General features: G+C 47.6%; 1 protein-coding gene across 1 annotated transcript in view; it reads right to left on the bottom strand.

Moving 5' to 3' along the window:
• Positions 1–467: 467 nt before the first annotated feature.
• The window catches only part of LOC107194471 (unconventional myosin-IXb), a 54,771-nt gene continuing 34,087 nt past the window's right edge, over positions 468–21,151 (bottom strand). Inside the window, exons 2-17 of the mRNA XM_015584101.1 lie at positions 10,994–11,359; positions 9,469–9,755; positions 5,542–5,713; positions 5,288–5,460; positions 5,058–5,217; positions 4,836–4,952; positions 4,455–4,690; positions 4,174–4,363; positions 3,545–3,822; positions 3,273–3,462; positions 2,754–2,925; positions 2,424–2,635; positions 1,749–2,011; positions 1,271–1,543; positions 1,051–1,150; positions 468–625 (exon numbers count right to left, since the gene is read on the bottom strand). Coding sequence (XP_015439587.1) covers positions 468–625; positions 1,051–1,150; positions 1,271–1,543; positions 1,749–2,011; positions 2,424–2,635; positions 2,754–2,925; positions 3,273–3,462; positions 3,545–3,822; positions 4,174–4,363; positions 4,455–4,690; positions 4,836–4,952; positions 5,058–5,217; positions 5,288–5,460; positions 5,542–5,713; positions 9,469–9,755; positions 10,994–11,359 — 3,347 coding nt within the window. The remainder of the gene's footprint in view (positions 626–1,050; positions 1,151–1,270; positions 1,544–1,748; positions 2,012–2,423; positions 2,636–2,753; positions 2,926–3,272; positions 3,463–3,544; positions 3,823–4,173; positions 4,364–4,454; positions 4,691–4,835; positions 4,953–5,057; positions 5,218–5,287; positions 5,461–5,541; positions 5,714–9,468; positions 9,756–10,993; positions 11,360–21,151) is intronic.

Below are 21,151 nucleotides of genomic sequence, written 5' to 3'. Positions count from 1 at the left end.
CAAGCCGTGTCTGGGCTCGGCGGTATTTAACGGCTAACATGCTTACTAATTCGTGGGAATGGATAGTGGTGGAAAAGCGGCGGAACCTGTGCGGCAGCGTCTCAAACGAGCGATAAGCACCGGTGTAGTGACTTCCGCGTTAAACTCGCTTAACGGCCGGTGTAATTAATTAAAGGACGAAGTTCAGTGTCCTGAGAAGCCCTTGAGCCACTTTAATCCTGGTTACCCACACCCCACAGCTTTTCGTTTTCTTCTTTTTGTCGTTAAGCTATTCACGGAGAATCTTCGACAGTCCACGTTCCGAATTTAATGCCACCTTCGAAGATTGAATTTTCAATGGATTTTTAATTTCATGGTCACTGAGATCCTCGGCCGTCATAGCGAGAAAATTTCGTTAAAACACTCATTCCCCACGCGCGAACGAGATGAACGGAATATAGCGAGCCAACAGGAAATAAATAACGCGTTCAAACGTTGATATTACAGGGCTTCAGCTCCATGAACTGATAGGGTACATGCAACGTGGTGTTGTTGTGCTCCACCAAGAGGTGACCTCGCCTGGGGGACGCCCCCACGACCAGAACTGTTTCACCCTTTAGCAGGACCACCTCCCCTTCGCCCTCTTCTGAAAGAACAACAATTTCGTGCGTATTGGGAATTCGGGAATCTCCCGATACAGAATCTGTTCATGACGAGAAATCTACAACCCTAAACCCATTGTCATACCTTAGAAAATTTAAAGAGTTTGTTACAATTTCTAATACCACTGTGGAAAATGAAAGAGTCTGTTGCAATACTTCTAATGCCACTATAAAAAGCTGTGTTACCACTGATAAGAATATTAGCTTGTGATGACTGACTAAACAACAGTAGATTTGATGCCGTTCATCCACCAACAAGACTACACTCGGAAACTTTCACGAAAGAGACCGTGAGTTCCGTCCCCGTGTAGGATACAACAAGAGCGGAAAGAAGAAGTTCTTTAAAAAAAAAAAAAGGAGGAGAAACACAGACATCCAGTTTTAAACAAGAACATCCAATGGCTCTTACCTGGGAAAGGCATCTTCATGATCCTCGTCTGCGGGTAGCCCAATTTCGTGTTGCCTGTCACGGTGTAACTCCTGCTGGGCGGGACAGGGGGCGGTCGTTCCTGCGAACAAAGTTTCAAAGACTTTCCTCTACCGTCTCGACGACGAACGCAAGTTGAGGCGGAGAACTCAACGGAGGAATCGGAGGGAGAGAAGGATATCACGAGAGGCAACGCGCTTACCAGATCCAGCCCAAAGAGGGTGCACGTTTGCTGGATCATCTTCTGATCCGCGCACTTCTCCGAGGGATCGGGAGGCGGTGTGCCAGAGATCGGCTGTGGCCTAGGTCGTGTTCCGGTCCCTGTACCTGTCCCGGTCGTCACGTTCCTCTGAACGGTTCCGGTGTTGGTCGACGTCGGCTGTTGAGGCTTCTTCGGACCGATCACGGAAGACACACCTATCGTGGTCTTCCGGATCGGCCACCTTCTACGCACCCTCCAACCTCTCCAGGTGGCCTAATCGTGTACAAGGAAATAAACAGGTGTCACGATACTGGAGTTAAATTGTCTATCACTTTTGGATGTTAATTAGTTTGCTATTTGTAAGAGAATAATTTTCCTGAGGCTGCTAAGAATAACGTAACGAAACCTTGGATGGATTTAAATGAATTAAACAATTAATTGACCGATCAAGTGATTTTTTAACCAGAAATTAACTCACCTGTATCGCAGTCGCGGCCCTTCTCCTCGTCTCCGACCTCAGATTCTCAAGCTGCTGCCTAATGCCTTCGCTCAAGAAGATATGCCTCTTGCCCAACGCCCAGCTGGTACTCGCGCCGAATTTGCTCTTCAGCTGTTGAGCATTCTGTAGAATGAGCTTTGTGTCCTCGACGGCCTGTTCCTCCGCCCGACGCAGCTGCTTGAAAGGCGCAATCAGCCTGTACCTCGCGTTGAACGCCTTGAACCGCATTCGGTGGGGATATCCTGCGATTATAAAATCATTAGAAGAGTAGGTCTCCAACTACCCTGTACAATGTCGTTTCGTGGTCGAAGTCAATGTACAGCCTCGATCTAGATAACACGGTAGTCACTGTGAACAATAGCAAACGATAGAGTCACGAATAATTCATAGTCGAGAGACCCGCCCCTTTAATCTCAGCTCGAAATCCCCGTGTTCCTAACTCCCCCGTCCCCGTCTCTCTGTCAGATCAGATCGAGTACTACACGCTGTAGCACGAATTATCGAGTGACTTTGTATTTCTAATCGATCCCACCCCGATGAAGATCTCAACCCAAAGACATTCCGAATGGGTAGGGTAGCAGACGGCGAACGTCTAAAGTCGTTCGGATGCCTGAGCGTTGGAAATTGAACGTCGGTAGTAGTTTCACGACGTACCGCCGGCCATTAGATTCACTGTCTCCAGAACTTGAAGGGATCGTATCTGACGCATAGTCACGCCCCTGTCTAGATGCAGCGGCGTTTCTGTCCCGTTGCTTCTAATGCACCTGACAAAGTGCGGCCTCGCGTGGACGAGAGTTCTCAGGAGATTATCCAGCCTCGTGTGGAAATCCTGCGTCAACGTGGAGATCGGCTCGTCCCCGTTCAAACTAAAACCACAAGACAGACACACGGGCCGATTTCGATGGTGCTGCAGTGCTTATAATCGTGGATAGAACCCGGAATTTCAACTCGAGGCAGAGAGAATAGATGGTGGTGTGTTCTTACAGGTCGGTGTGAGAGGTCGGCGATATCCGGAAGCTGACACCCCGGGGCACCGTGTCGCTCGCGTACAAAGCTTTCAGTTCGCTGCCGAACAAGTGGGTCGCGAAACCAAAGCTGCAGGTGTGCTTGTAGAACACCGCCACCAGGTCGTCGGGCACCACGTCCTTGTTCGTATCTTTGAGGGGGAGGAGAAAAGTTACCCTTGTATTTCGCCGATGGAGCATATAGTCTAGGTAAGGGGCTGCAGAGCTTTAGGATCAACGAATCTTGGGGGGATCTGTATACATATATCTCTGTGATTCTCCAAATGATCTTGCACTATGATTGGATCTGACTACGCGTGAAATTCAAAATAGTTTACATTTGATTTCTACAGAGAGTTCAAGAGAAAGGATGAAGAAACTTCCGACGAAGTTGAATTTTACTTTTCAATTCTGAATACAGGGAGACTAGGGACTCTGATAGACTTGGTCCTGATTTCTACTGACTGCAAGGGGAAAGGATTTTTGGCTAGACACGCACCCAGGAAATCCGACGCGTCGTAAGTTACTCTACCGGCGAAGTGCTGGATCCCGAAGGATCTACAGTCGACGGTCCTAGGCTCGAAAAGCCGGGGATTCTGTTTGTGCTGGACTTTCACTTTAGCCACGTAGCTCTCAGCCGTGCCGCGAATGGAACACTCAACGTCCAACATGCTCAGCAATCCGGTACGCTGCGGACGAAACGACGGTACACATTCGGCAGAAAGCAACCTGCGGTCGACACGAACAGAGGTTCAGAGTTATCGTACTCACCAGGGAGGAGATGAGATCGATGCACGGCACATTGTCGACGTAGTCAACCTCCACGTCGCAACGGATACCCTCGTCGCGGCAGCTCTCAATGGAACTCTTGAATATGTGGGTATTGTAGAAGTGTTGCATCGTCTCCGCGCAGAGATTGATACACAGGTGCTCGAGCTGGCTGGGCTTTGGGTCCTCGAAGCCGAACATGTCTAGGATTCCTATGAATCCGTCGGTGGCGTGTCGCACGGCGTTGTTTAGGGCTGTCATGCTTCTGGAACCGGTACCACCTGGACACAGACATGAATCATCGAAACTGGTGGGTAGCAGAATGAACGTAAGAGATTAGATTAAGTTCCATGATAGTTGATAACAATGTTCAATTTGCTTTTTACTTCCGAGGGTGGAATTGAGTTTCCTCAGGGCTAATCAATGCTTCTGGTCCGATCCAGAAACATTCTACCTCTACAATATTTCTACAGTATTCGTATAAGTCTGCTGGTAGCTAATAGCCCCTAAATCCTTTCTTGAAAAATATTAACCAATCCAATTTTCAGACATTCAAACAAGAAACAACGTCTGTCACTTCTGCTGACCATTAACGTACGATGGTCAGCTACCTTCCATGATCCCTCACTAACCTGCAGAGCTACCAATGGTCGACGCGTGCTGGCTAGTAACCTCGGCCTGATTGTGAACCGACTCGTTCGAGTCCGACGAGAGCGTGCCAAGGGTGGAGCCCAATCTCTTCAGACTGTTCGCTCTCCTGACGATGGTGGCCACGGTGCGGCAGTAGAGCGCTTTCGCCAGCGAGTCCCTGGTCATGTTAGACTGCGTAAACAAACACCGTTCAGCATGGTTCGGCCCCGACTAGACGGTGATTAGGTCAGATCACTCGCGAAATCGCACAGTTACACAGTACCATATTCGCGTCGCAGACCGACTTGACCAGCTGTCCGCGAGCGTTATGGGTCCTGGACGTAAGACCTCGAAGCAGGGCCGGCGGGGGGACACCCAGAAGAGCAGCTACGCTGGCCAGCTCGTTCTCGCCTATCACCCCCACCTCCACGCCTGGACGATCCGTGAAGCCCACGTTCCCGAGGATCAGAACCGCTGCCAGGACCCTAACCACGTCTAGAAAGGGTATACCTAGCACACCTGGAGAGAAAATTATGAAAGTCCGATTATCTAATAGTCTGTGTTGAAACATCTATGTATAATTGATTTAAGATTGATCACTTGCGATGAATGATGTTGAAAGGTCTCTCCTAGAGATTAATATAAACGAGGCTGAAGTGCTCACCTAAACAGGCCTTCCACGCCTGAAACCTGATGGCATCCTCGGCTTCGTCTTGCCTAGTGTCCCCGTGCTGAAGATACCTTAGGTTCTTCAAGTTGTAACCCTCCAAATTAAGTTTCACTATTGAGCAAGACACAACGGAATCAGGTTCACTCTCAAATTGAATAAACAATTACAGTATGTTACTGACTCTTGCTAGAGTCTCCTAAGAGTCTTGATCTCTACCTCTTTCCTCGTGGGAGAGGCCAGCCAACATTTGGTAAAATATGTGATAGTTCTTCTCATCTGGCAAGGGCCTGATCACTCGCGTCTGGTCCAAGAAATAACAATGTATCTTCGTTCTGTACAGAGCACCGTCCGTCACCTGGACCTCGATAAAGTGACCCTGAGGAAACATCCAATTTCTTGGTTTCTCACTAAAAATAGCTATTATCGAATCATAAATTGCCACGTACTATCCTAGAACTCTCCGAATTGGTGGCAGTCTTCGCGGATCCTAGAGACCTGAGTACGGTGAACGCAGCGGCCAGGTGTTTGAAGGCGTCGGTCTCGGGTCCACCGCCAGCAACGTCGAACAATTGCCTAAGTAACAGCATAGAGGCGTACGTTTTCCCAGAGCCGCTCGTCCCTGTGGATGAACGTACAAAATGTTCAACTCGCGCAGTTCAGACACATAGAAACGACGTTGAAAGACGTCGACTGTGTTTACCAGAAAGAATTATCGCCTGGGGGTAGCCGGTCTCCGATTGTTGTCGCACCGCTTCCTGGACGACTTTGTTCAGCTGGGGGGCCAAAGGTACAGCCCTGGTGCTCGTTAAGGTCAATGGATTCCCGACGTCCGTATAAGGATTGATACAGACCAGAATCGGGCCCACGTTCGTCTGAAATGCGCATTCCCATTATCCAGGCGTCTGATTATCAATTTTGCGTTCGGGACGTTCTACGAAATTCATGAGATACAGATGACAGGAATGGGGGGGGGGAAGGGTAATACACGGGAAGAACCTTCTTGTTCCATCGGGAATGTCATTCTTGTCGGTTGTCTGTCAAACCTGGTTCCCTCTCGGGACAAGTATACATATAGAGAGTAGAAAGTGTTTGGGAAGATTAGTCATGGGTCGCCCTGTTGTCATGTTAATCGTATCAACTTGACAACCGTTTCGAATATACGAGGGATAGTCGGAGTATCAGCTAGAGAGTCTATTTTCCTAAACAAGGAAAAGGGTATCCAGTTAGTTCCTCTTATTTAGAAAATTTGTTTCCTGAAGAAGTCAAGCACTCAGCTGTTAATGCAGAACAACGTCCACCAAGAACGAAAAATTAATCTATTGGCTAATGTTGCAACGCAGAAATCAAAGCCAATCCCCGGATAAACGTTCCCGAGGAGTAATCTCGCGAGCTGATATTTCACTTTGCGCCGTCCGCATGACCGCAGCTTCCTCGAATAATATCCCTGGAGGAGAATGAAAGGAGCGTCGGAGACTTAGAAATCGGGACAGTTAGGGCGAGGAAGCGAACGGGAAGAGGGGGGAATGGATGGGCGAAGGAGAGGACGAGGGAGGCAAAGAGCGCAGGGTGGTGCAACAGGCTACGGAGCGGCGAGGCTTTGGCGGGCCTTGGTACCTATTAGAAGCCCACCTAGAGAAAGCAACACGCCGGAGGACGAACAAAAAGGTGAAAAACGCCCGGACAGCCGAGTGGGGAGGGAAAGAACCGGTCCCAAGACAGGGCCCGTGGCTAGCGATGGGCGCTTGAGACTCTCTGCTCCGAGCTTTCGAGCAACTGGGTCGTGCAATCATACGATCTCGCGTTTCTTAGTGGTGGGATCAATTTTCCAAACAATATTCATTTCATGTCATTTAAAATTTCTGTTTGACAGTTCTTGACACTGTTGGTTTATAAATTAAAATGGCAAGTGTACTAAACTTCACTTCATCAATCTTGGAATAATATCCTGAATAATAATTGTATGGTATTCTTCTCCGAGGAGCCTTCGAACATTGATCGAAAATATACTTGCCTGATAGTATACTTGATAAATCATTCTCTGCAAATCACGATACAAAGCAACATATCGTGTTTATACTATTTTCCCCGCGAATCATATCAAACCCATCGCTACTCACAAGCCACCTAACTCGTCAGAGAAGGAGGAAGAGAAACAGGAGACGGTGAACGGACAGAGAGACGAGAAAAGGTCGGAACAAAAAGAAATACAAGAAGGGAGAACACAGAGAACGAGAAGGAAGAGAAAGAAACAGGAATAAACTTGACGTAGGAAAAACACGGACACAGGAGATCGAGAACATGATCTACGCATTTGCCCGTATCTAAAGATCAGCCAGGATCGGACCCTCTATACCCGGAAGGTGGAGCTGTAACTCAATCGTGAAAGTGCGAAGGCCCAATTAAACCGAGGAATTACGATTTCCTGTATGAATCCCCCTTCCCTTGAGCCGATTCCACGCCTAATCGTTCCGCGCGCTGAATAATATAGCGATTCTAATCGAATCGATGCCCGGGTTTCCTTTAGAAACCTCTTCTCCCGCTCTGCGGCAAGGGGGGAGGCACTTTCCCTTCCTCTCTCTACCTATCGGATGGTGTGCCTCATTAAAACCTCGGAAAATACCGTCGAGGATGCTCTCTCTGTAACGGGCATCCTCGTCGACGACTAATTGCTCGAACCGGTTCAAGGACGGAAACGAGGCCCCTTTTGGCGTCCATCGGGTGGAGGGGTGGGGGGATGTTCGCGCGGCGATCCAATCAAGAAGCATGATATCTGTCCGCGGTCACCGATTTTAGAGTCTATCGACTTTTTCACCCGCGGCGTTCCCTTTCTTTTCGACCCCCCACCCCCAGTTTCCCCTCGTTTAAACGACCTATTGAGAAATCTCCCCGATTTCACCGCCGACTCTGCTTCACGATATCTTTCTCTCTCTCTCTCTTTCTCTCATCTCTTATGCACGTGTGCAAGAGGGAGAAGATTTTCGCAGCATCGACGAAGGGGCCTCGTTAAGCCCCGACAACCGAACGAAAGACGAACACTGGTAATCGATCCGGGGCAAGCGGAAGAGTAGACCTAGGGACCACGGAGGGGTCTAGATCGAACCTGACAGAACGGCGTCATTTCTCGAGATTTCGTTATTGCTGAAGGATTCACGACAGGGTAGAAGAAGTACAAATTTTATGGAAGCATACGAAAGATTGGTGGAATTGAGATCGTAGCCCTTCTCGGTCGAATTGCCCAACGAAAAGGAGAGCCCGATGAAGTGCTCTCTCCACCAGAGGAGCGGAAAAAAAAGAGGCACGCGTTAAGGAATGCCGGGGAGAGAAATTAAAACACGGAGCACGATAATGGAATGCGAGCGTGCCAGCTGCGCGTGCTACGACGCTCACCGAGCCGAGACAGGGTGAATTCTTAATAGGGGACGCGCGCGCGCGCCCGAAGGAAGATATCGCGGTGGTAACAAGAGAGTGGAGAGAGAATAAGGGAGAGAATCGTATTAGCCTGTAACCTATGAAATGCTCGGTTTCTTGATGAACGAGGAGTAAGCTTCGAGTGTGACACGATTTAATATTGCCTATAATATATACCCGTAATAACTAGGGTGGCCCATTATTAATAATTAGACTATAGATTTTATGCATTTATCGTAAATGTGAATATGCAAAACACGAGAAAGTAAAAGATTTTCAACCTTTAATAGAGGAAAAATTATATTCAGCGAATGCATATCAAAACATAATATAATCTCTCCTCAGATTAAATCCCATAGTGATATACTACTATATAGGATTCCATTAACCTGTCTGTCCACCTCGTGCAGTTTCTACTTCGACTAACCACGACCGACAGCACATCAGATCAATTTTCTAGACTATCGTCATACTTTTCCTCGACGAATCGAACTTCCCCTGGCGACTGGGTACCACCAATGACGGACCATCTCGTAGAAAAATAAGAATCCTGTCGGAAGTAGTTAAACCAAAAAGCTCTCACACGCTCGTGAAGGCCGTCGAAGTCAAATATCGAGAGAAGAGACTGAGCACGCTCACGGAACCGCCTTAAGAGCCCCGGAATCGTCGCCTAGGTGGATTCCGACGACCAGGAAACGCTTTCAGACTCCATCGGGACAATTCCGCGTACTCGTGAAACTACGGCAGATCGAACGGTTTTCGATCCTCGAGCGTGTCCTCCGTTTGGAATCGCGGAGGCGCATCAATCACCTCGATAGCAACGCGAGCGTGTCGCCGGACGCGGACACGGTAAGTTCGCGGGCTTTCTAATTGAGATGAATGCCCGATTTGCCCCACGACTGCTGGACGAATCGAGATTCTCATGTACGGTACACCCGCGTGGTATTTAGCGAAGACACCTTTCCGTGTGACGTCGACGATATATTACGTCCAGCTTCGACATTCCGATATTTTTTTTCGGCGATACGGTGAGGGAGGCCAACGATCGTACACGTCTGCAGCCACAAAACTGCGAATGGAATGTCTTTGAATTAAAATTGAAATTGATATCCAGAATTGAATTGGTATTGAATTGGCCAATCGGTATCTGACGTATATTTTGGCACATAGGTGTACTGACCTTCTGGATCACGATTTTTAAATATCTAACAGCACTTACGTGATACTGCTTGGCGCAAAATCGAGCCTGGAGACACTTAAGCACGGCATCCTCCGTCAGGGGGCCCGGTAGGTGGATGAGGTCGTCCAAGGCCGTGGAGGTCGTGGGACCGGAGGAGGCTGACGTCCCTTTCGGGGGACATCGATGCTGGCCCTGGTTGCTTTTCGCGTTTTTCACGTCCGCAATGATACTGGAGATCGGTGGAGACCGTAAACAGCCCAGAGCCGTCACGCAGGACACTATACCATCGTCTGGGATCCCATTGTGACGTTTCGGGGAGTCCAAGTCTGCGCAGAAATCCGCGGGAAATATCCCACGTCGACATGTGTAAATATCAGACTAGTGTAAAATAGGATTTTTAATTTTTCCATAATATAATAAAATTTCTCCAGAACAATGAATCATCGCGGCGATAATGGCCAGGAACGGAAGTGAATTCGAACCGAACCACGGAGTAACTGTATATACTCCGCGCTCGATTCAGCAAGCTCGATTAACCAGAAAGTATTCGAGATCAGACGGACTGGATCGCGCGAGTAAACCGCTTTGGCCGGCATCGCAAATATTTTCATTCTCCGTCCAGTCGAAATCACGGATGGGTGAAGGGGAGGACGAATCGATGGATTAAACGTGGGCGAATTTTATTTATTTTCTCCTTTCCTTCTAACTACCGAATGGAAAAAAGCAGCGGACCGACTCTGGCGCCAAAAATGGTAAATAAATCATGAAACGCTTCGAATCCCGGGGAAATAGCCGCCGTTGTGTAAATAGCATGGTGAAACGTTCACCAATTCCGATGATTTTGCGGAGAAATCGCCTCCCTTCCACCCTCCTCTCCCGGTTATTTAAAATATATGATTCCCACGATCGAAAGGGCGCCGTCCCTCTAACGATCGTCGTTTTCAGGAAATGTGCGCGTATCACGAATTAACGCCGCAGTGACGATATTACCGCGGCGTTTAAATATTAACGAACCACCTCCATCCCAGAGTTGGATGAATGCACGCTGTCCCACGTGGACGTACACACGATCCAGAGTCCTCGTTTTAATTCGCGATAATCGCCTCGAAATGCAACGCCGATTAAAACCTTCGCCGAGCTACGTTACAAGCAATTTCTGTATGTGTTATCGAAAGAGAAGGGGGGCGGTAACGATCCGAATATAGAGACTATGATGCAACGACCGACGCCCGGATAATATATTGATGAAGTTGCGAGTTTCCGAGAACAGCTGGATAACGCGTTCTTCCCGACTGAATCATCCAGGTCGTCCGTGTATACATCATTCAAAACATTTAGAGTGTGATCATGAAAAGGGTCTGTATACTCAATCCGACTCATCGAAAATCTGCACTCTCCACTATACACAGATCGTTACCAAATCAATCGAGCACTTTTCGTATTCTCGAGCACTCCTGAGTGACAAGATAGGATTGGAGGGGTGGGGGGCATTGGTCACGAAATCCCCCCGGAGAATGCACAGCACGGAATCATAAACCGACTCGTCTGTATCGGATATACTGACCAGATATTAAATTGTTAGCTGCGGTCGAGTTGTGGCCGAGCGTGTTCGCGCCTGTGTGATTCACGTGCGGATGAACGATCGCGGACGCCGTCAACGTGTGCCCCGAAGGATGACCGAGGCCGTGCGGCAATGTGTTCGCCAACGGCAGCGTGGTCCTGGGCGGTACAGCGGGCGCAGGGGACGACGGCACGCCACCTCCCTTTTCCGGGCTTTTCGACGACGACAGGGGCGCCGCGGTGGCACCATTCGGCCCTGAATTGTTCGCCGGCTGGCTGACGTGCAGCCGGTTCCTCAGGGTCACCAGTTCCGTGCTCAGGCTCCTGAGACGCTGCTGTAGATGCACCGCTTCGTTCGAGGACGAGGCATCTGTAAAAGGCAAAGCAGATTCGTGAGCTCTCCCCGTTGATCCTCGAACGTGGGGATTCCGTGGATCGAAGGTTGTCGAACGGATGATGGTGGGGATCGATGACCTTGAACGGTCGATACTTCCCGCCACTACTCGGAGCGAGGTTGAGGCCCCTCCACCATCAGTCCAGTCCCTTCTTCGCGCCACAATTCGTTTGAGTGTATGACAAAGTAGTATTTAGTAGTATTATATTACTATAGTTAGTAATTCATGTAGACAAAGTAGAGAAATTAGTGGAGAAAGGGGAGGGGGCTCTTGAAATCCGGACCTTACGTTGAATAACGATGACGTGGAAGATTCAGTTATTGAACTTTTACAGACTTAGTCTCATACTTCTGATCAGTAGTGCATGTGAGACATTTTCCCTCGAAAAATGATTCCCACGATTCCCAAGGATTATACAGACACCTCCAACAAATTCCCTTGACCTATTTACACTGTACAACTGTTCGGTCAAAAGGCACTTCACACCCGGAAGTCAGAAACAGCAAACCGTTGAAAAGGATAAACAACGAATAGATTCAGTATAGAAGAGTTGCAAACGGTCAATCAAACGTGGAATATTATTTTATCCCAGAAACAATTACTGGCTGCTTAACATTCATCGACGTTCCACGGTTGTTTCCCCACTCATAACGCGACGGATTAAACGCGGGGAAGTAGTTTAATCAGTAAAATCCACCCAGTCCAACCTTCGAACCGTGTTATCCCCACGTAAAAATTCTCCTCGACGAACTGTTGCCGATGCGAGGCACGGCCCCGTCGAGACCGGGCAAACGAACTCTCGAGCGCACGATAAAAGGGTTATCACGCGTTTCGCGAGCCAGGGCAAACAACGTATCGCAAATTCGGCTGGGCCTCGTTTTCTAAATGAATTATTTCTACCTGGCAGGGGTACGAGAGGGCGAAAGCGTAAATTCCGTTCGGACCACCGATCCTCACCGGACTTTTCGCTACTGTGTGTGTGTGTGTGTGTGCAGCGACTGCATTTTCCAGCGTGTCCACATTATAGGCAATTTAACGAGGGATGGGGGGCGTTAAAGGCCCAGCAAATGTTCAGCGCGGCGTTTCGCTAATAACGGAAAATTACTCGCCGTCGAAGGCCTCTTTCCCCGCGAATCCCGATGAATATTTCAGGGAAATTACCGCGCGACACACAGCGCCATCCTCAAAAACACTCCCCAACCCCGCTCTAATGACGCTGGAGCAATTAGTTATTTATTCGTTCCGCGATCAACGGGATACGATCGAAAACGAGGTTGGAGTACGCTTGGAGGCCACCGGAGAGTATCCGAGAATCGTCCGAGCGAGCGGAAAACTTCGAGGTCGAGTCGTCGTCGTCGGTGGTTTGCGCGCGATTTTATTGCCGGGTGAAGATTTACTGTAGCGTTGTCGTTGCGTGACGGGCACGCGGACGCTAATGGGCCCATTCGCTCGGTCTCTCGCCGTTCTAGCGGTCATTTGCATTGCGTAAATTGCGAGTGGTATAATAGCGCTCCTGAGTCGGAGAAACTGTTCGGGTGGAAGCTTCAAGGTTGTAGAGAAACCTGTAACGACTTAATGAAAGATACAAGACGACCTGTTGAAACGAGGATGAGCCACGAGAAACTATTCATCGATCCCTTCTAGAAAATACGAGGTGTGTCTATTAAATAACGAGACTTGGTTCCCTGTAGGCGATATATTCCTGGTAGCATCGTTTTCGCCTAGTCAAAGTCAAGGTTCGACCAGTTAAATTTTGGCTAATTGAACCAGAAGACCACGCGATCTAAAATATTCCCAGCCGTTTTATCGCGGCCAGAGGCGGTGGAGGGGGATGGCAAGTGGACGGAAGAAAGGGAGGGCAGACAGGGGGAAGAATCGCGAAGGGGGTCGAAGATGAATGAAAACGGTCGATCGTCCATGAATGGCGGAGATGGGGCGCGAGAAAGTAACAGAGTCCACCACGGTGTGTGTTGTTCTCGTGTTGTTTTCGCGCGTGGACGCTCGTAAATTCTTCCTTCCCTGTCAACCGTGCTTGAAAAAAGGGGGATGTAATTATTTCCTACGTAGTAACACTCGGCTTAGACTCGAGTTCCTTCATTCCAGCCACGATTCTCGAAAGAAACCAAGAAGTTTCCCTTGGTGCTCTCCACTCTTTCGTATAAAATTAAAAATGAGGAGGAGGAGAACGGTTGTTCTTTCCAGCCTGTTTGGCCCTGGCGCCGTTCTCGGCCCAAGTTTTGTGGTAAAAAAAAATGAAGCCACGGCTTTCTTCGACGGTTCGAGGAAAAAACAAGGCGACAAGTGGCGCCCCGGTTTCTTGTCCTACTGTGCTTTTCTTCTTGGACGCTGTTGCTCTCTCTTCTCTAACCACCTGCGAGCTTCGCGACGCTCTGTTCTCGACCTCTGCGCGCACCTGTGTACCGTTGATCCGAACTACAATAGCGGAGGGACGAGCGTAAACTCGGGACAGAGGATCCCTCGATCCGTTCAGAGCTCTGTCGCGCGAGAGACAGCTGTGCTATTCTCTTTTCTGACCTCCTGGCGTTAAATCGACAGATGTGTTCTTTTTTGCCTACATCGGCGAAAAAACTCGGGGAACTGTGACGCAGTTGACATTGAGACCTGGTGCAATTCAAGATGATCGGGGACAGTCATTGCTTAAAGACTGTGAAAACCTCTTTACACCACTATACAGCAAATCCACGATGAGCAAGTGCTTCTGTGTGAGATAAGTCGAGAATATAGACGGATTCTGGTAACGGTCGATACACTTGAGTACCATTTTACACCCCACAGGTATAAAGATAGATGGAGGTAAGGAAAGTAATTAGGTTCCACCAATGAATATTCAAGCTTCACAGCACCAGTTAGTATAATGATTAATGTACTCCCTACTGTACGCTGAACTTGTTCAAGAAATAGTTATCGTTAAGCCTGATACTTTCTCACATGGAATGACAGCTACCAAGACTGAATCATCGTCGAAAGGGGGGAGGGGGGCAAAGTCTGCTTTGCAGTTCTGCAGCTGCTTGCCTACAAGGAATTCAATCTACCTATGCCAGTGGTCCCCGCAGGACACCTTCGAACGATACGAATCGCCTCGCCAAGCTGATATCAATCGAAACATTGTCTCGGGGCGCTAGGTTTACTCGGAGTCATGGAGTTCTATCACTGTTTTCCATCTACAGGCCAGGAGAACTCGTCCAGATTAGCGCTGGTCTCGCGTCCGTTTCTCCGCGGAAACTACCGTGTATATACTGGTTTCTAATCAGACCGTTTAAAAAACGAACACGTCCGTTCGGTGGTATGACGACCCGACCTACGCGTATCTGCGTATGTACATACACCCCGTGGACCACGGAACCGGCCGTTCCCTCGTGTCCCATATTCGTGAAACCAGTCGAACTGGTGTGCGCGACCGTTGTTGAAAAGCGCGTTTACGCGGATTCGTTCGCGCGACTCGTACCGTCGTCGATTTTCTGCGGTGGCGAATTTACGACGATATATCGCGATCCCCCTATCCGCTTCCTGGGCAAAAGTTTCCTTGTTCCTGGTGTCTGGAGGACGTTGGTCGAATGTGAAACAGCAACCGACAGTTGTCTTTTAGATCTTTTATATCCCTGACATAGTTCTGATCTCATACCTTACATTTTAGGGCCTGAACTGATCTTTGGGAGTTCAAAAAGGGTTTAAAGTGAGGATGTTTTCAAATATCGAGCTTCAGATCAAACTTAGGACTGGGGTCTTGTGTTTATCGTGTCCATACCGCGTCGATTATCAGACAGACATTATTATTATCGCGTCGAATGCCGAATCGATCCCACGTTTGCAGGATCGGGGGAACGCGGAACACCGAGACAAACCAGTCACGTAAATAACGGCGCGTATGCACGCCGATCCGGCGTTAAATAACATATATTTCCAATTCTCAGAACCGATTACGTAACTAATCTCGCATCCGGAAATCGACATCAAACCAGTTGTGTAGAAGTACGACGTAGAACCCAGGTGAACACAATGAGAAGGTAAAATAAAGGAAAAATTACAGGGGTGGTCGCGGCACTACAGACATCGTACACGGAGAAGACAACCCAAGGGATCGAGGAAAGAAACGAAAGGTAGCGCAGACGGAATACATTAGAATGAAGTCGAAGCCGCGACAAGAGAACGGTGTCACAAAAAGAGGAATTCACCGTGGAAAGACTAAAGATAGCCACGAAACTAAAAGAACGGGAATAAATACAGAGGAGGCCACAGGCAAGGGACACCACCGGAAAGAACAAAAGGGAAGGAAAAGAGGAGAATAAATAAAACGTGGACGACGATAGACCATAGAGAGCCACGAAACCATAGATGGAACTAAACGATCGGGAGACGAAGTAAGAAAGATCGAAAGGTGGAGAGGAAACAAAACCAAAACTTCCACCAGAATAGGAAAGAGTCAGACCAGAATAAGAGACAGAGAGACGAATGGAAGGAAGGGGATCGTATATCACAATGAGGTAAAAGTTTAGTGGCCCATTCTCGGGACACCCAGAAAATGCATCGCGATTCATAAAACCTCGATCGCGGGTGAACACTTTCAATTGCCCGGGCAATCGAAACCCCGGTCGAGTCTGAAAGCGATACGAACGGGTGGGGTCTTTATTCACGGAACCGATGCATTGTTTACCGGCGGAGCTGGGTCGCGTTTTAAGTGGCGCGAGTATCGCGATAAAAACAATTTTTACATCGAGCCACTCCGCTCTCATCGATACTTCGTTCGCGGACGGTAGCATTAATTGAAGTAGATTCACCGATCGAGATGTAAAAAAAAAATATTGCTGCGAAACGCAGGCCCATTGACGCGCGACACAGCCGCGCAATCGGTTGATAGACGAGAGTGGTCGATGTTTTACGAAACGTACACAAAATAAAAATTAGTCGAATTCCGCGGGCAACGCATCGCTGATACGAGCGATCAACCCCGTGATTTTGGATACCGTTGAAACCGATCGCCGATTACAGTTTTTACGTGGAATCGATAGACTGTGAATTTTATGCGATTCCAGCGGGCGATATCGTCTGATTGTCAGCACGATAACAGATATAATGAACGTAGATTGAAACGTTTGTGTTGCTTGGAGCCCAACGAGATCCTTGATAGCAAACCCAATCGAATACGTGGAATAACACTGCGTATTCTAATAGGACGAAGGTTTCTAAAAAATTTTAATATTAGGTCGTAAGTGCAAATGCTTCAATTTTGATCTACAATCATCTGTACTGGAAAAAACGAAAGAAAGATTCCTATTATTTTAATTTGGCATAAGTGTTGTCAATCAAGCTTCAATATCCCCTAAACAATATTTATTTCAGGCTTTCAGCAATTTCGTAATACCTTGTAACGTTTACCGTATATTCGTTAAGTGTCCTAGTACTTATGAGCGCGGGAGCGTAGGTTTCTCCCTGATTAGTGATTATCCATACGTCACCGTGTGCTCTACAGTGCCTGTCGATGTCACCATTCCCGAAACCAATCGTGATCGGTGCTCAACCGCAAATTCATTCCAGCCAGGTATGTATATACCGATTCGGCTTTTCCCAGGCGAAGTCATGGATCGCGGCCAACGCGCGTTGATGATTAATCATCCTCGCCACTTTCGATGGGTTGTCGTGAACGAGCACGGCGACTATACGTATACATGTACGCGGAGAGCGATGGGAGAGAGAATCGAGAGGAGAGGAGAGCAGAACGAGAGACAAACGAAAAGGACGCTGGGCCTCTGGGCGCAGGTATACGCGGCGGGAGAGGAGCAGGTCCTACCGCGGCGGAATTAAAGCGAACAGGTACCTTCGGGGCTGAACGCTTCTCCTTCGGAGAAAACAAGTTCTTTTTCGTCTTCTTCTTCTCACGGGACAGAGCGCGCGAGCGTGTGTCTCTACACCCCGTTCGCATTAACTCTGCGACGATCAGCAGAGGTAAGCTCAGGACGCAAGGGGGCCTTGTTTGGTTTTCGATACTCTGGGCCCTCATTGAGACCCTGTGGATCGAGCTCTGCTGTGAGAAGATTAAGGATTTTATGCTCTAAGACATTTGAATGAGGAAAATGACTCCACACAAATGTGAATTTGCATAGATATGATCTAGTCAGGTTATTATATAGGAAAATATTTTGAAGGAAGGAGAACTGGACCAGTGTTACCAGATTTTTTATAAGATTCTCGTGAACATAGTTGTCTAAAATAAAGTACTTCGTATATTATACCGACACGTATGTGCATATGTAACTGTGAATTTAAGTTGAATAAAATTTCTACTGTTAATCTTTATCAAGTTTCTGTTTTATTGCATTTTACATAAAAGCGTTAATATGGACCTTCCAATTTTAGGATCAATTGTTGAATCAACAGTTGAACAATTAGGAAATGCATGACTTGAATATGAACCGAGGAACGTGATTGTTACCGTAAAGGAAAACGTCAGATTCCTAGTGGTATTAAGAAATACAGTTTCCGAAGTTAAGATTTCTTACCGGTATGTTCTTTATACTTTTATCCTCCATCCTCGTTCGCCATGTTAAAAACCCGACGAACGGGGTCGTCCAATTACTCAAAACTTTGCCCCAGATACACACCGTCCGTCAAGAGTTTCGAATGGAAATTTTCATTAAGATCGTGCCGCACGACAGCCTCTCCTTCCGCTTCGAATACCACCGGAGCTGGGAGACCCGTTGAAACTCTTAACTCTTTACACAGTGAATGAAATTATATACAGTCACTTAAATGCGTTTGTCGTGCAAGTTCACAGAGCGATCGTAAACTTCTTCGAGAAGTTCAGTTCGCGAAGAAACTCGCAATTATTTGGGATCTACAGTTCGAAGCTTTGAGACTTGAATTATATCAAAAGGTGAAGTCGAAGGAATATTATCGTTTTCTTTCGAGCAGGAAGAGACCACTTTGACTGTAATATGACCCATCTATTCTCAGTCTATCGACGTATTCCTCAGTTCCTACACGTGAATAGAAATTACGAGTACATGTATACACTTCGGAAATAATATTTCCAATACACAAACAAAAGCAGTATAATAATCGATAGGAAAATAAACCACCAAAGATGAGCAGATCGAAATAAGGAAGTCAAAGTGTCGAGAGAAAGAAGAGAGAGCCCAGGGGCTATCTTAAGTACGCCTGTTCGGCACGAGTAGCCAGATAAGAAGGAAGACGAATCGATCGGACAAGATATTCAGCATTCCTCCGTGTGGCTCGCCGATTACCGGATCACGTTGAAAGCCACCGTCGATGATTTCCGGGCACGATATATCGATCTAATAATCGAACACGAGTATCGTTCTGGCTCTGCGCCTTCGAGACCACAGACAAAACAACAAAACCGAACCAAAAAGAGGAAGCTAGATAAACGAGGCAGAGCACGAAGCATCGTCCGAGAATTGAAATCCTTTATATAAGACTGACCAGACGTGAGGTCAACCGAGCCGAAATATTCGAAAAACAAAGTTCTCGAGGAACCTATCTGTGGCATCGAGAGAGATAGAGAGACACACGGAATTCGGATGAACACGGAATACAGAAACGCAAAATTTTCGAGGACTCGACCGAAACCGCCCAGTGAACTATCTCACGCGAGAGGATGACGTCGTGCCCTGGGAATGCGTGTGTATACCTTCCGAGAAGTCGAAGAAAGTCGACGAAATACGCGTCGATGGCTACCTTTTTCACGACCATTCGAGTGAAACCGAAACTCCCGCGCGAGTACCGTCTCTCCGCTCCGCCTTCGCGCTGATATACAAAAGGGGGCCCCACAGAGAGAAAAGAGAGACCCCGGGGCTCTTAGTCTCTGTGTGCGCGAGAGGAGCCCGCCTCGACCTCGGGGTCTAATCAGATGCGGGTTAATCCCGGCTGTTTCTCTGCCCTTAAGGGCCGTTCACACACGTGGGAGAAGACGAACTCTGACCGGGTCGATCTTCTTAGTACGGGTCCAACAACGATATGATCGTCCCAGGATTCTACTAGGAGCATAACTGTACGGTGTGGTCGTAAAGTGGACCGTTAACAAGTGGATTTCAACTAATATTTGTAATTCTCGGGTTCCTTTCTACGTCCAGATAGGTGATTGGTGTTTAATTGAATTTCAGGAAAATGCTTGCAGTCGTTTCTCTGTTCTTATGGTAGGGTCATACTCCTTTGCATCCCTTACATATGGAATGCAGTAAATCATCGATGAGTGTTCGAAGGCTCCTTGACGCTGAGTGTTCAGACGTCATCCGACAATACTCAATGTCGAGGAGCCTTCGAACACTTATCGATGATTCACTGTAGATCTCGCAAATTTAGATTAGACTCGCAGATTTTAATTAAAGGAGGGACGTAGTCTAATATCGCCACGGTTATCTAACCTTCCAGTTCAATCTCTTTAATCGATATCGAATCATGGAATGTACTATCGCTTAATGAGTCTACAATCTACTTAATAATGTCTATCTAACATTTTGGTCCAAAGTATGAGTCGAACTTCGCGTTGAGCAAACCAGAATCTAATCTCGCCTCGAGTAGATCACCTTGCTCGATTCGTAATGGGAATTCAAGGAAACTGAAACCGCCGAGGCGTTCAGCGATGGCAACGAAGTTGTTCATTAGCGGGCGGTGAATACGCGAGGGTTATATGTACCGCGAAACTGCGAGAAAATTGGCGAATTACGAGGTCGTGGGCGGGGGCGGAGAATAGGCGAGGTGGGATTCTGCTAAAACAGCTTAATTGCACGGGAGAGCGTTCGCTCGGAAAAATACCGGTAACGTAGCCGCTCAAAGAGGAGCCGAAAAACAAAAAGAAGAATAAAATAAATAAAAACGTACACAACGAACGAAAGGCAAACGGTGCGTTGAGTCGTATCAGCATATTAGCGTGGACGAAATCGGACGCGGTTTAATTACACCTTCATTTCCCACGGCGGCGATCTGCTTTCGAAATTTATAACAGTAACGAAGTGGCAATAAGCGTAACGACCTTGCGCCAGGCCGTGTTATCAAACCAGGAAGCAGAAGTAACGGCGATTCGGAGCGAAAGAGTTGCCTCGATCCTGTGCTCGCCTCGAAGACGGTCGTTTTCGAGTTGGCGATATCTCTCTGTAACTGACTGGCTCAGGAATTCAAGGTGAAGACCTTGGTGCAACAGAAATTAATTGGCATCGATTACTGGTTACATATTGTTGACGATTCGAAATCGATAGATTTCAGTTTTATGTCACGATGGTAAGGATACATTCGGGAGAAGGAAGGATCTTCCTATGAAAATTCTTCGAATCACGGGGATTTCGGTATGAGCGCCTCTTAAAGCGACCTGCACCGAGAAAAATACACAGACACAGGGGCAATCGTGACGGTAGAGGCGTGTGTGCGGGCTCGCGAGGCTGTCAGCGATGGCTGCCTTGGCTCCGTAGGTTTCCGAGCCACCGGATCGACGAAGGTTGAAATTGAAATAAAATAAAAATTAAAGAAAACCATCCTTTTCCTGAAATATTCCTAATTACCACTATAGGAGAATGTGAAATGGACTATACTTCAGACGGATAATTTCTCAAATACTTTCACAAAGTATTAACACTCATGGATTCCTATGGATTTCAGCTCTGTTCGCTCTAAATACCGATCAAGTTAGATTCAACAAGATTCTAAGCAATCGACCATACATTTAAAAATATTACACAAACATTGTATACATGTCATATACAAAATTCATGAAACCATCATTGACTCTCGTTTTACCC

This window comes from Dufourea novaeangliae, unplaced genomic scaffold, assembly GCF_001272555.1.
Source record: "Dufourea novaeangliae isolate 0120121106 unplaced genomic scaffold, ASM127255v1 scaffold47, whole genome shotgun sequence".
Taxonomy (NCBI): Eukaryota; Metazoa; Arthropoda; class Insecta; order Hymenoptera; family Halictidae; genus Dufourea; species Dufourea novaeangliae.
The sequence above is the reverse complement of the archived record's forward strand: the minus strand, read 5'-3'. Positions and strand labels throughout refer to the sequence as shown.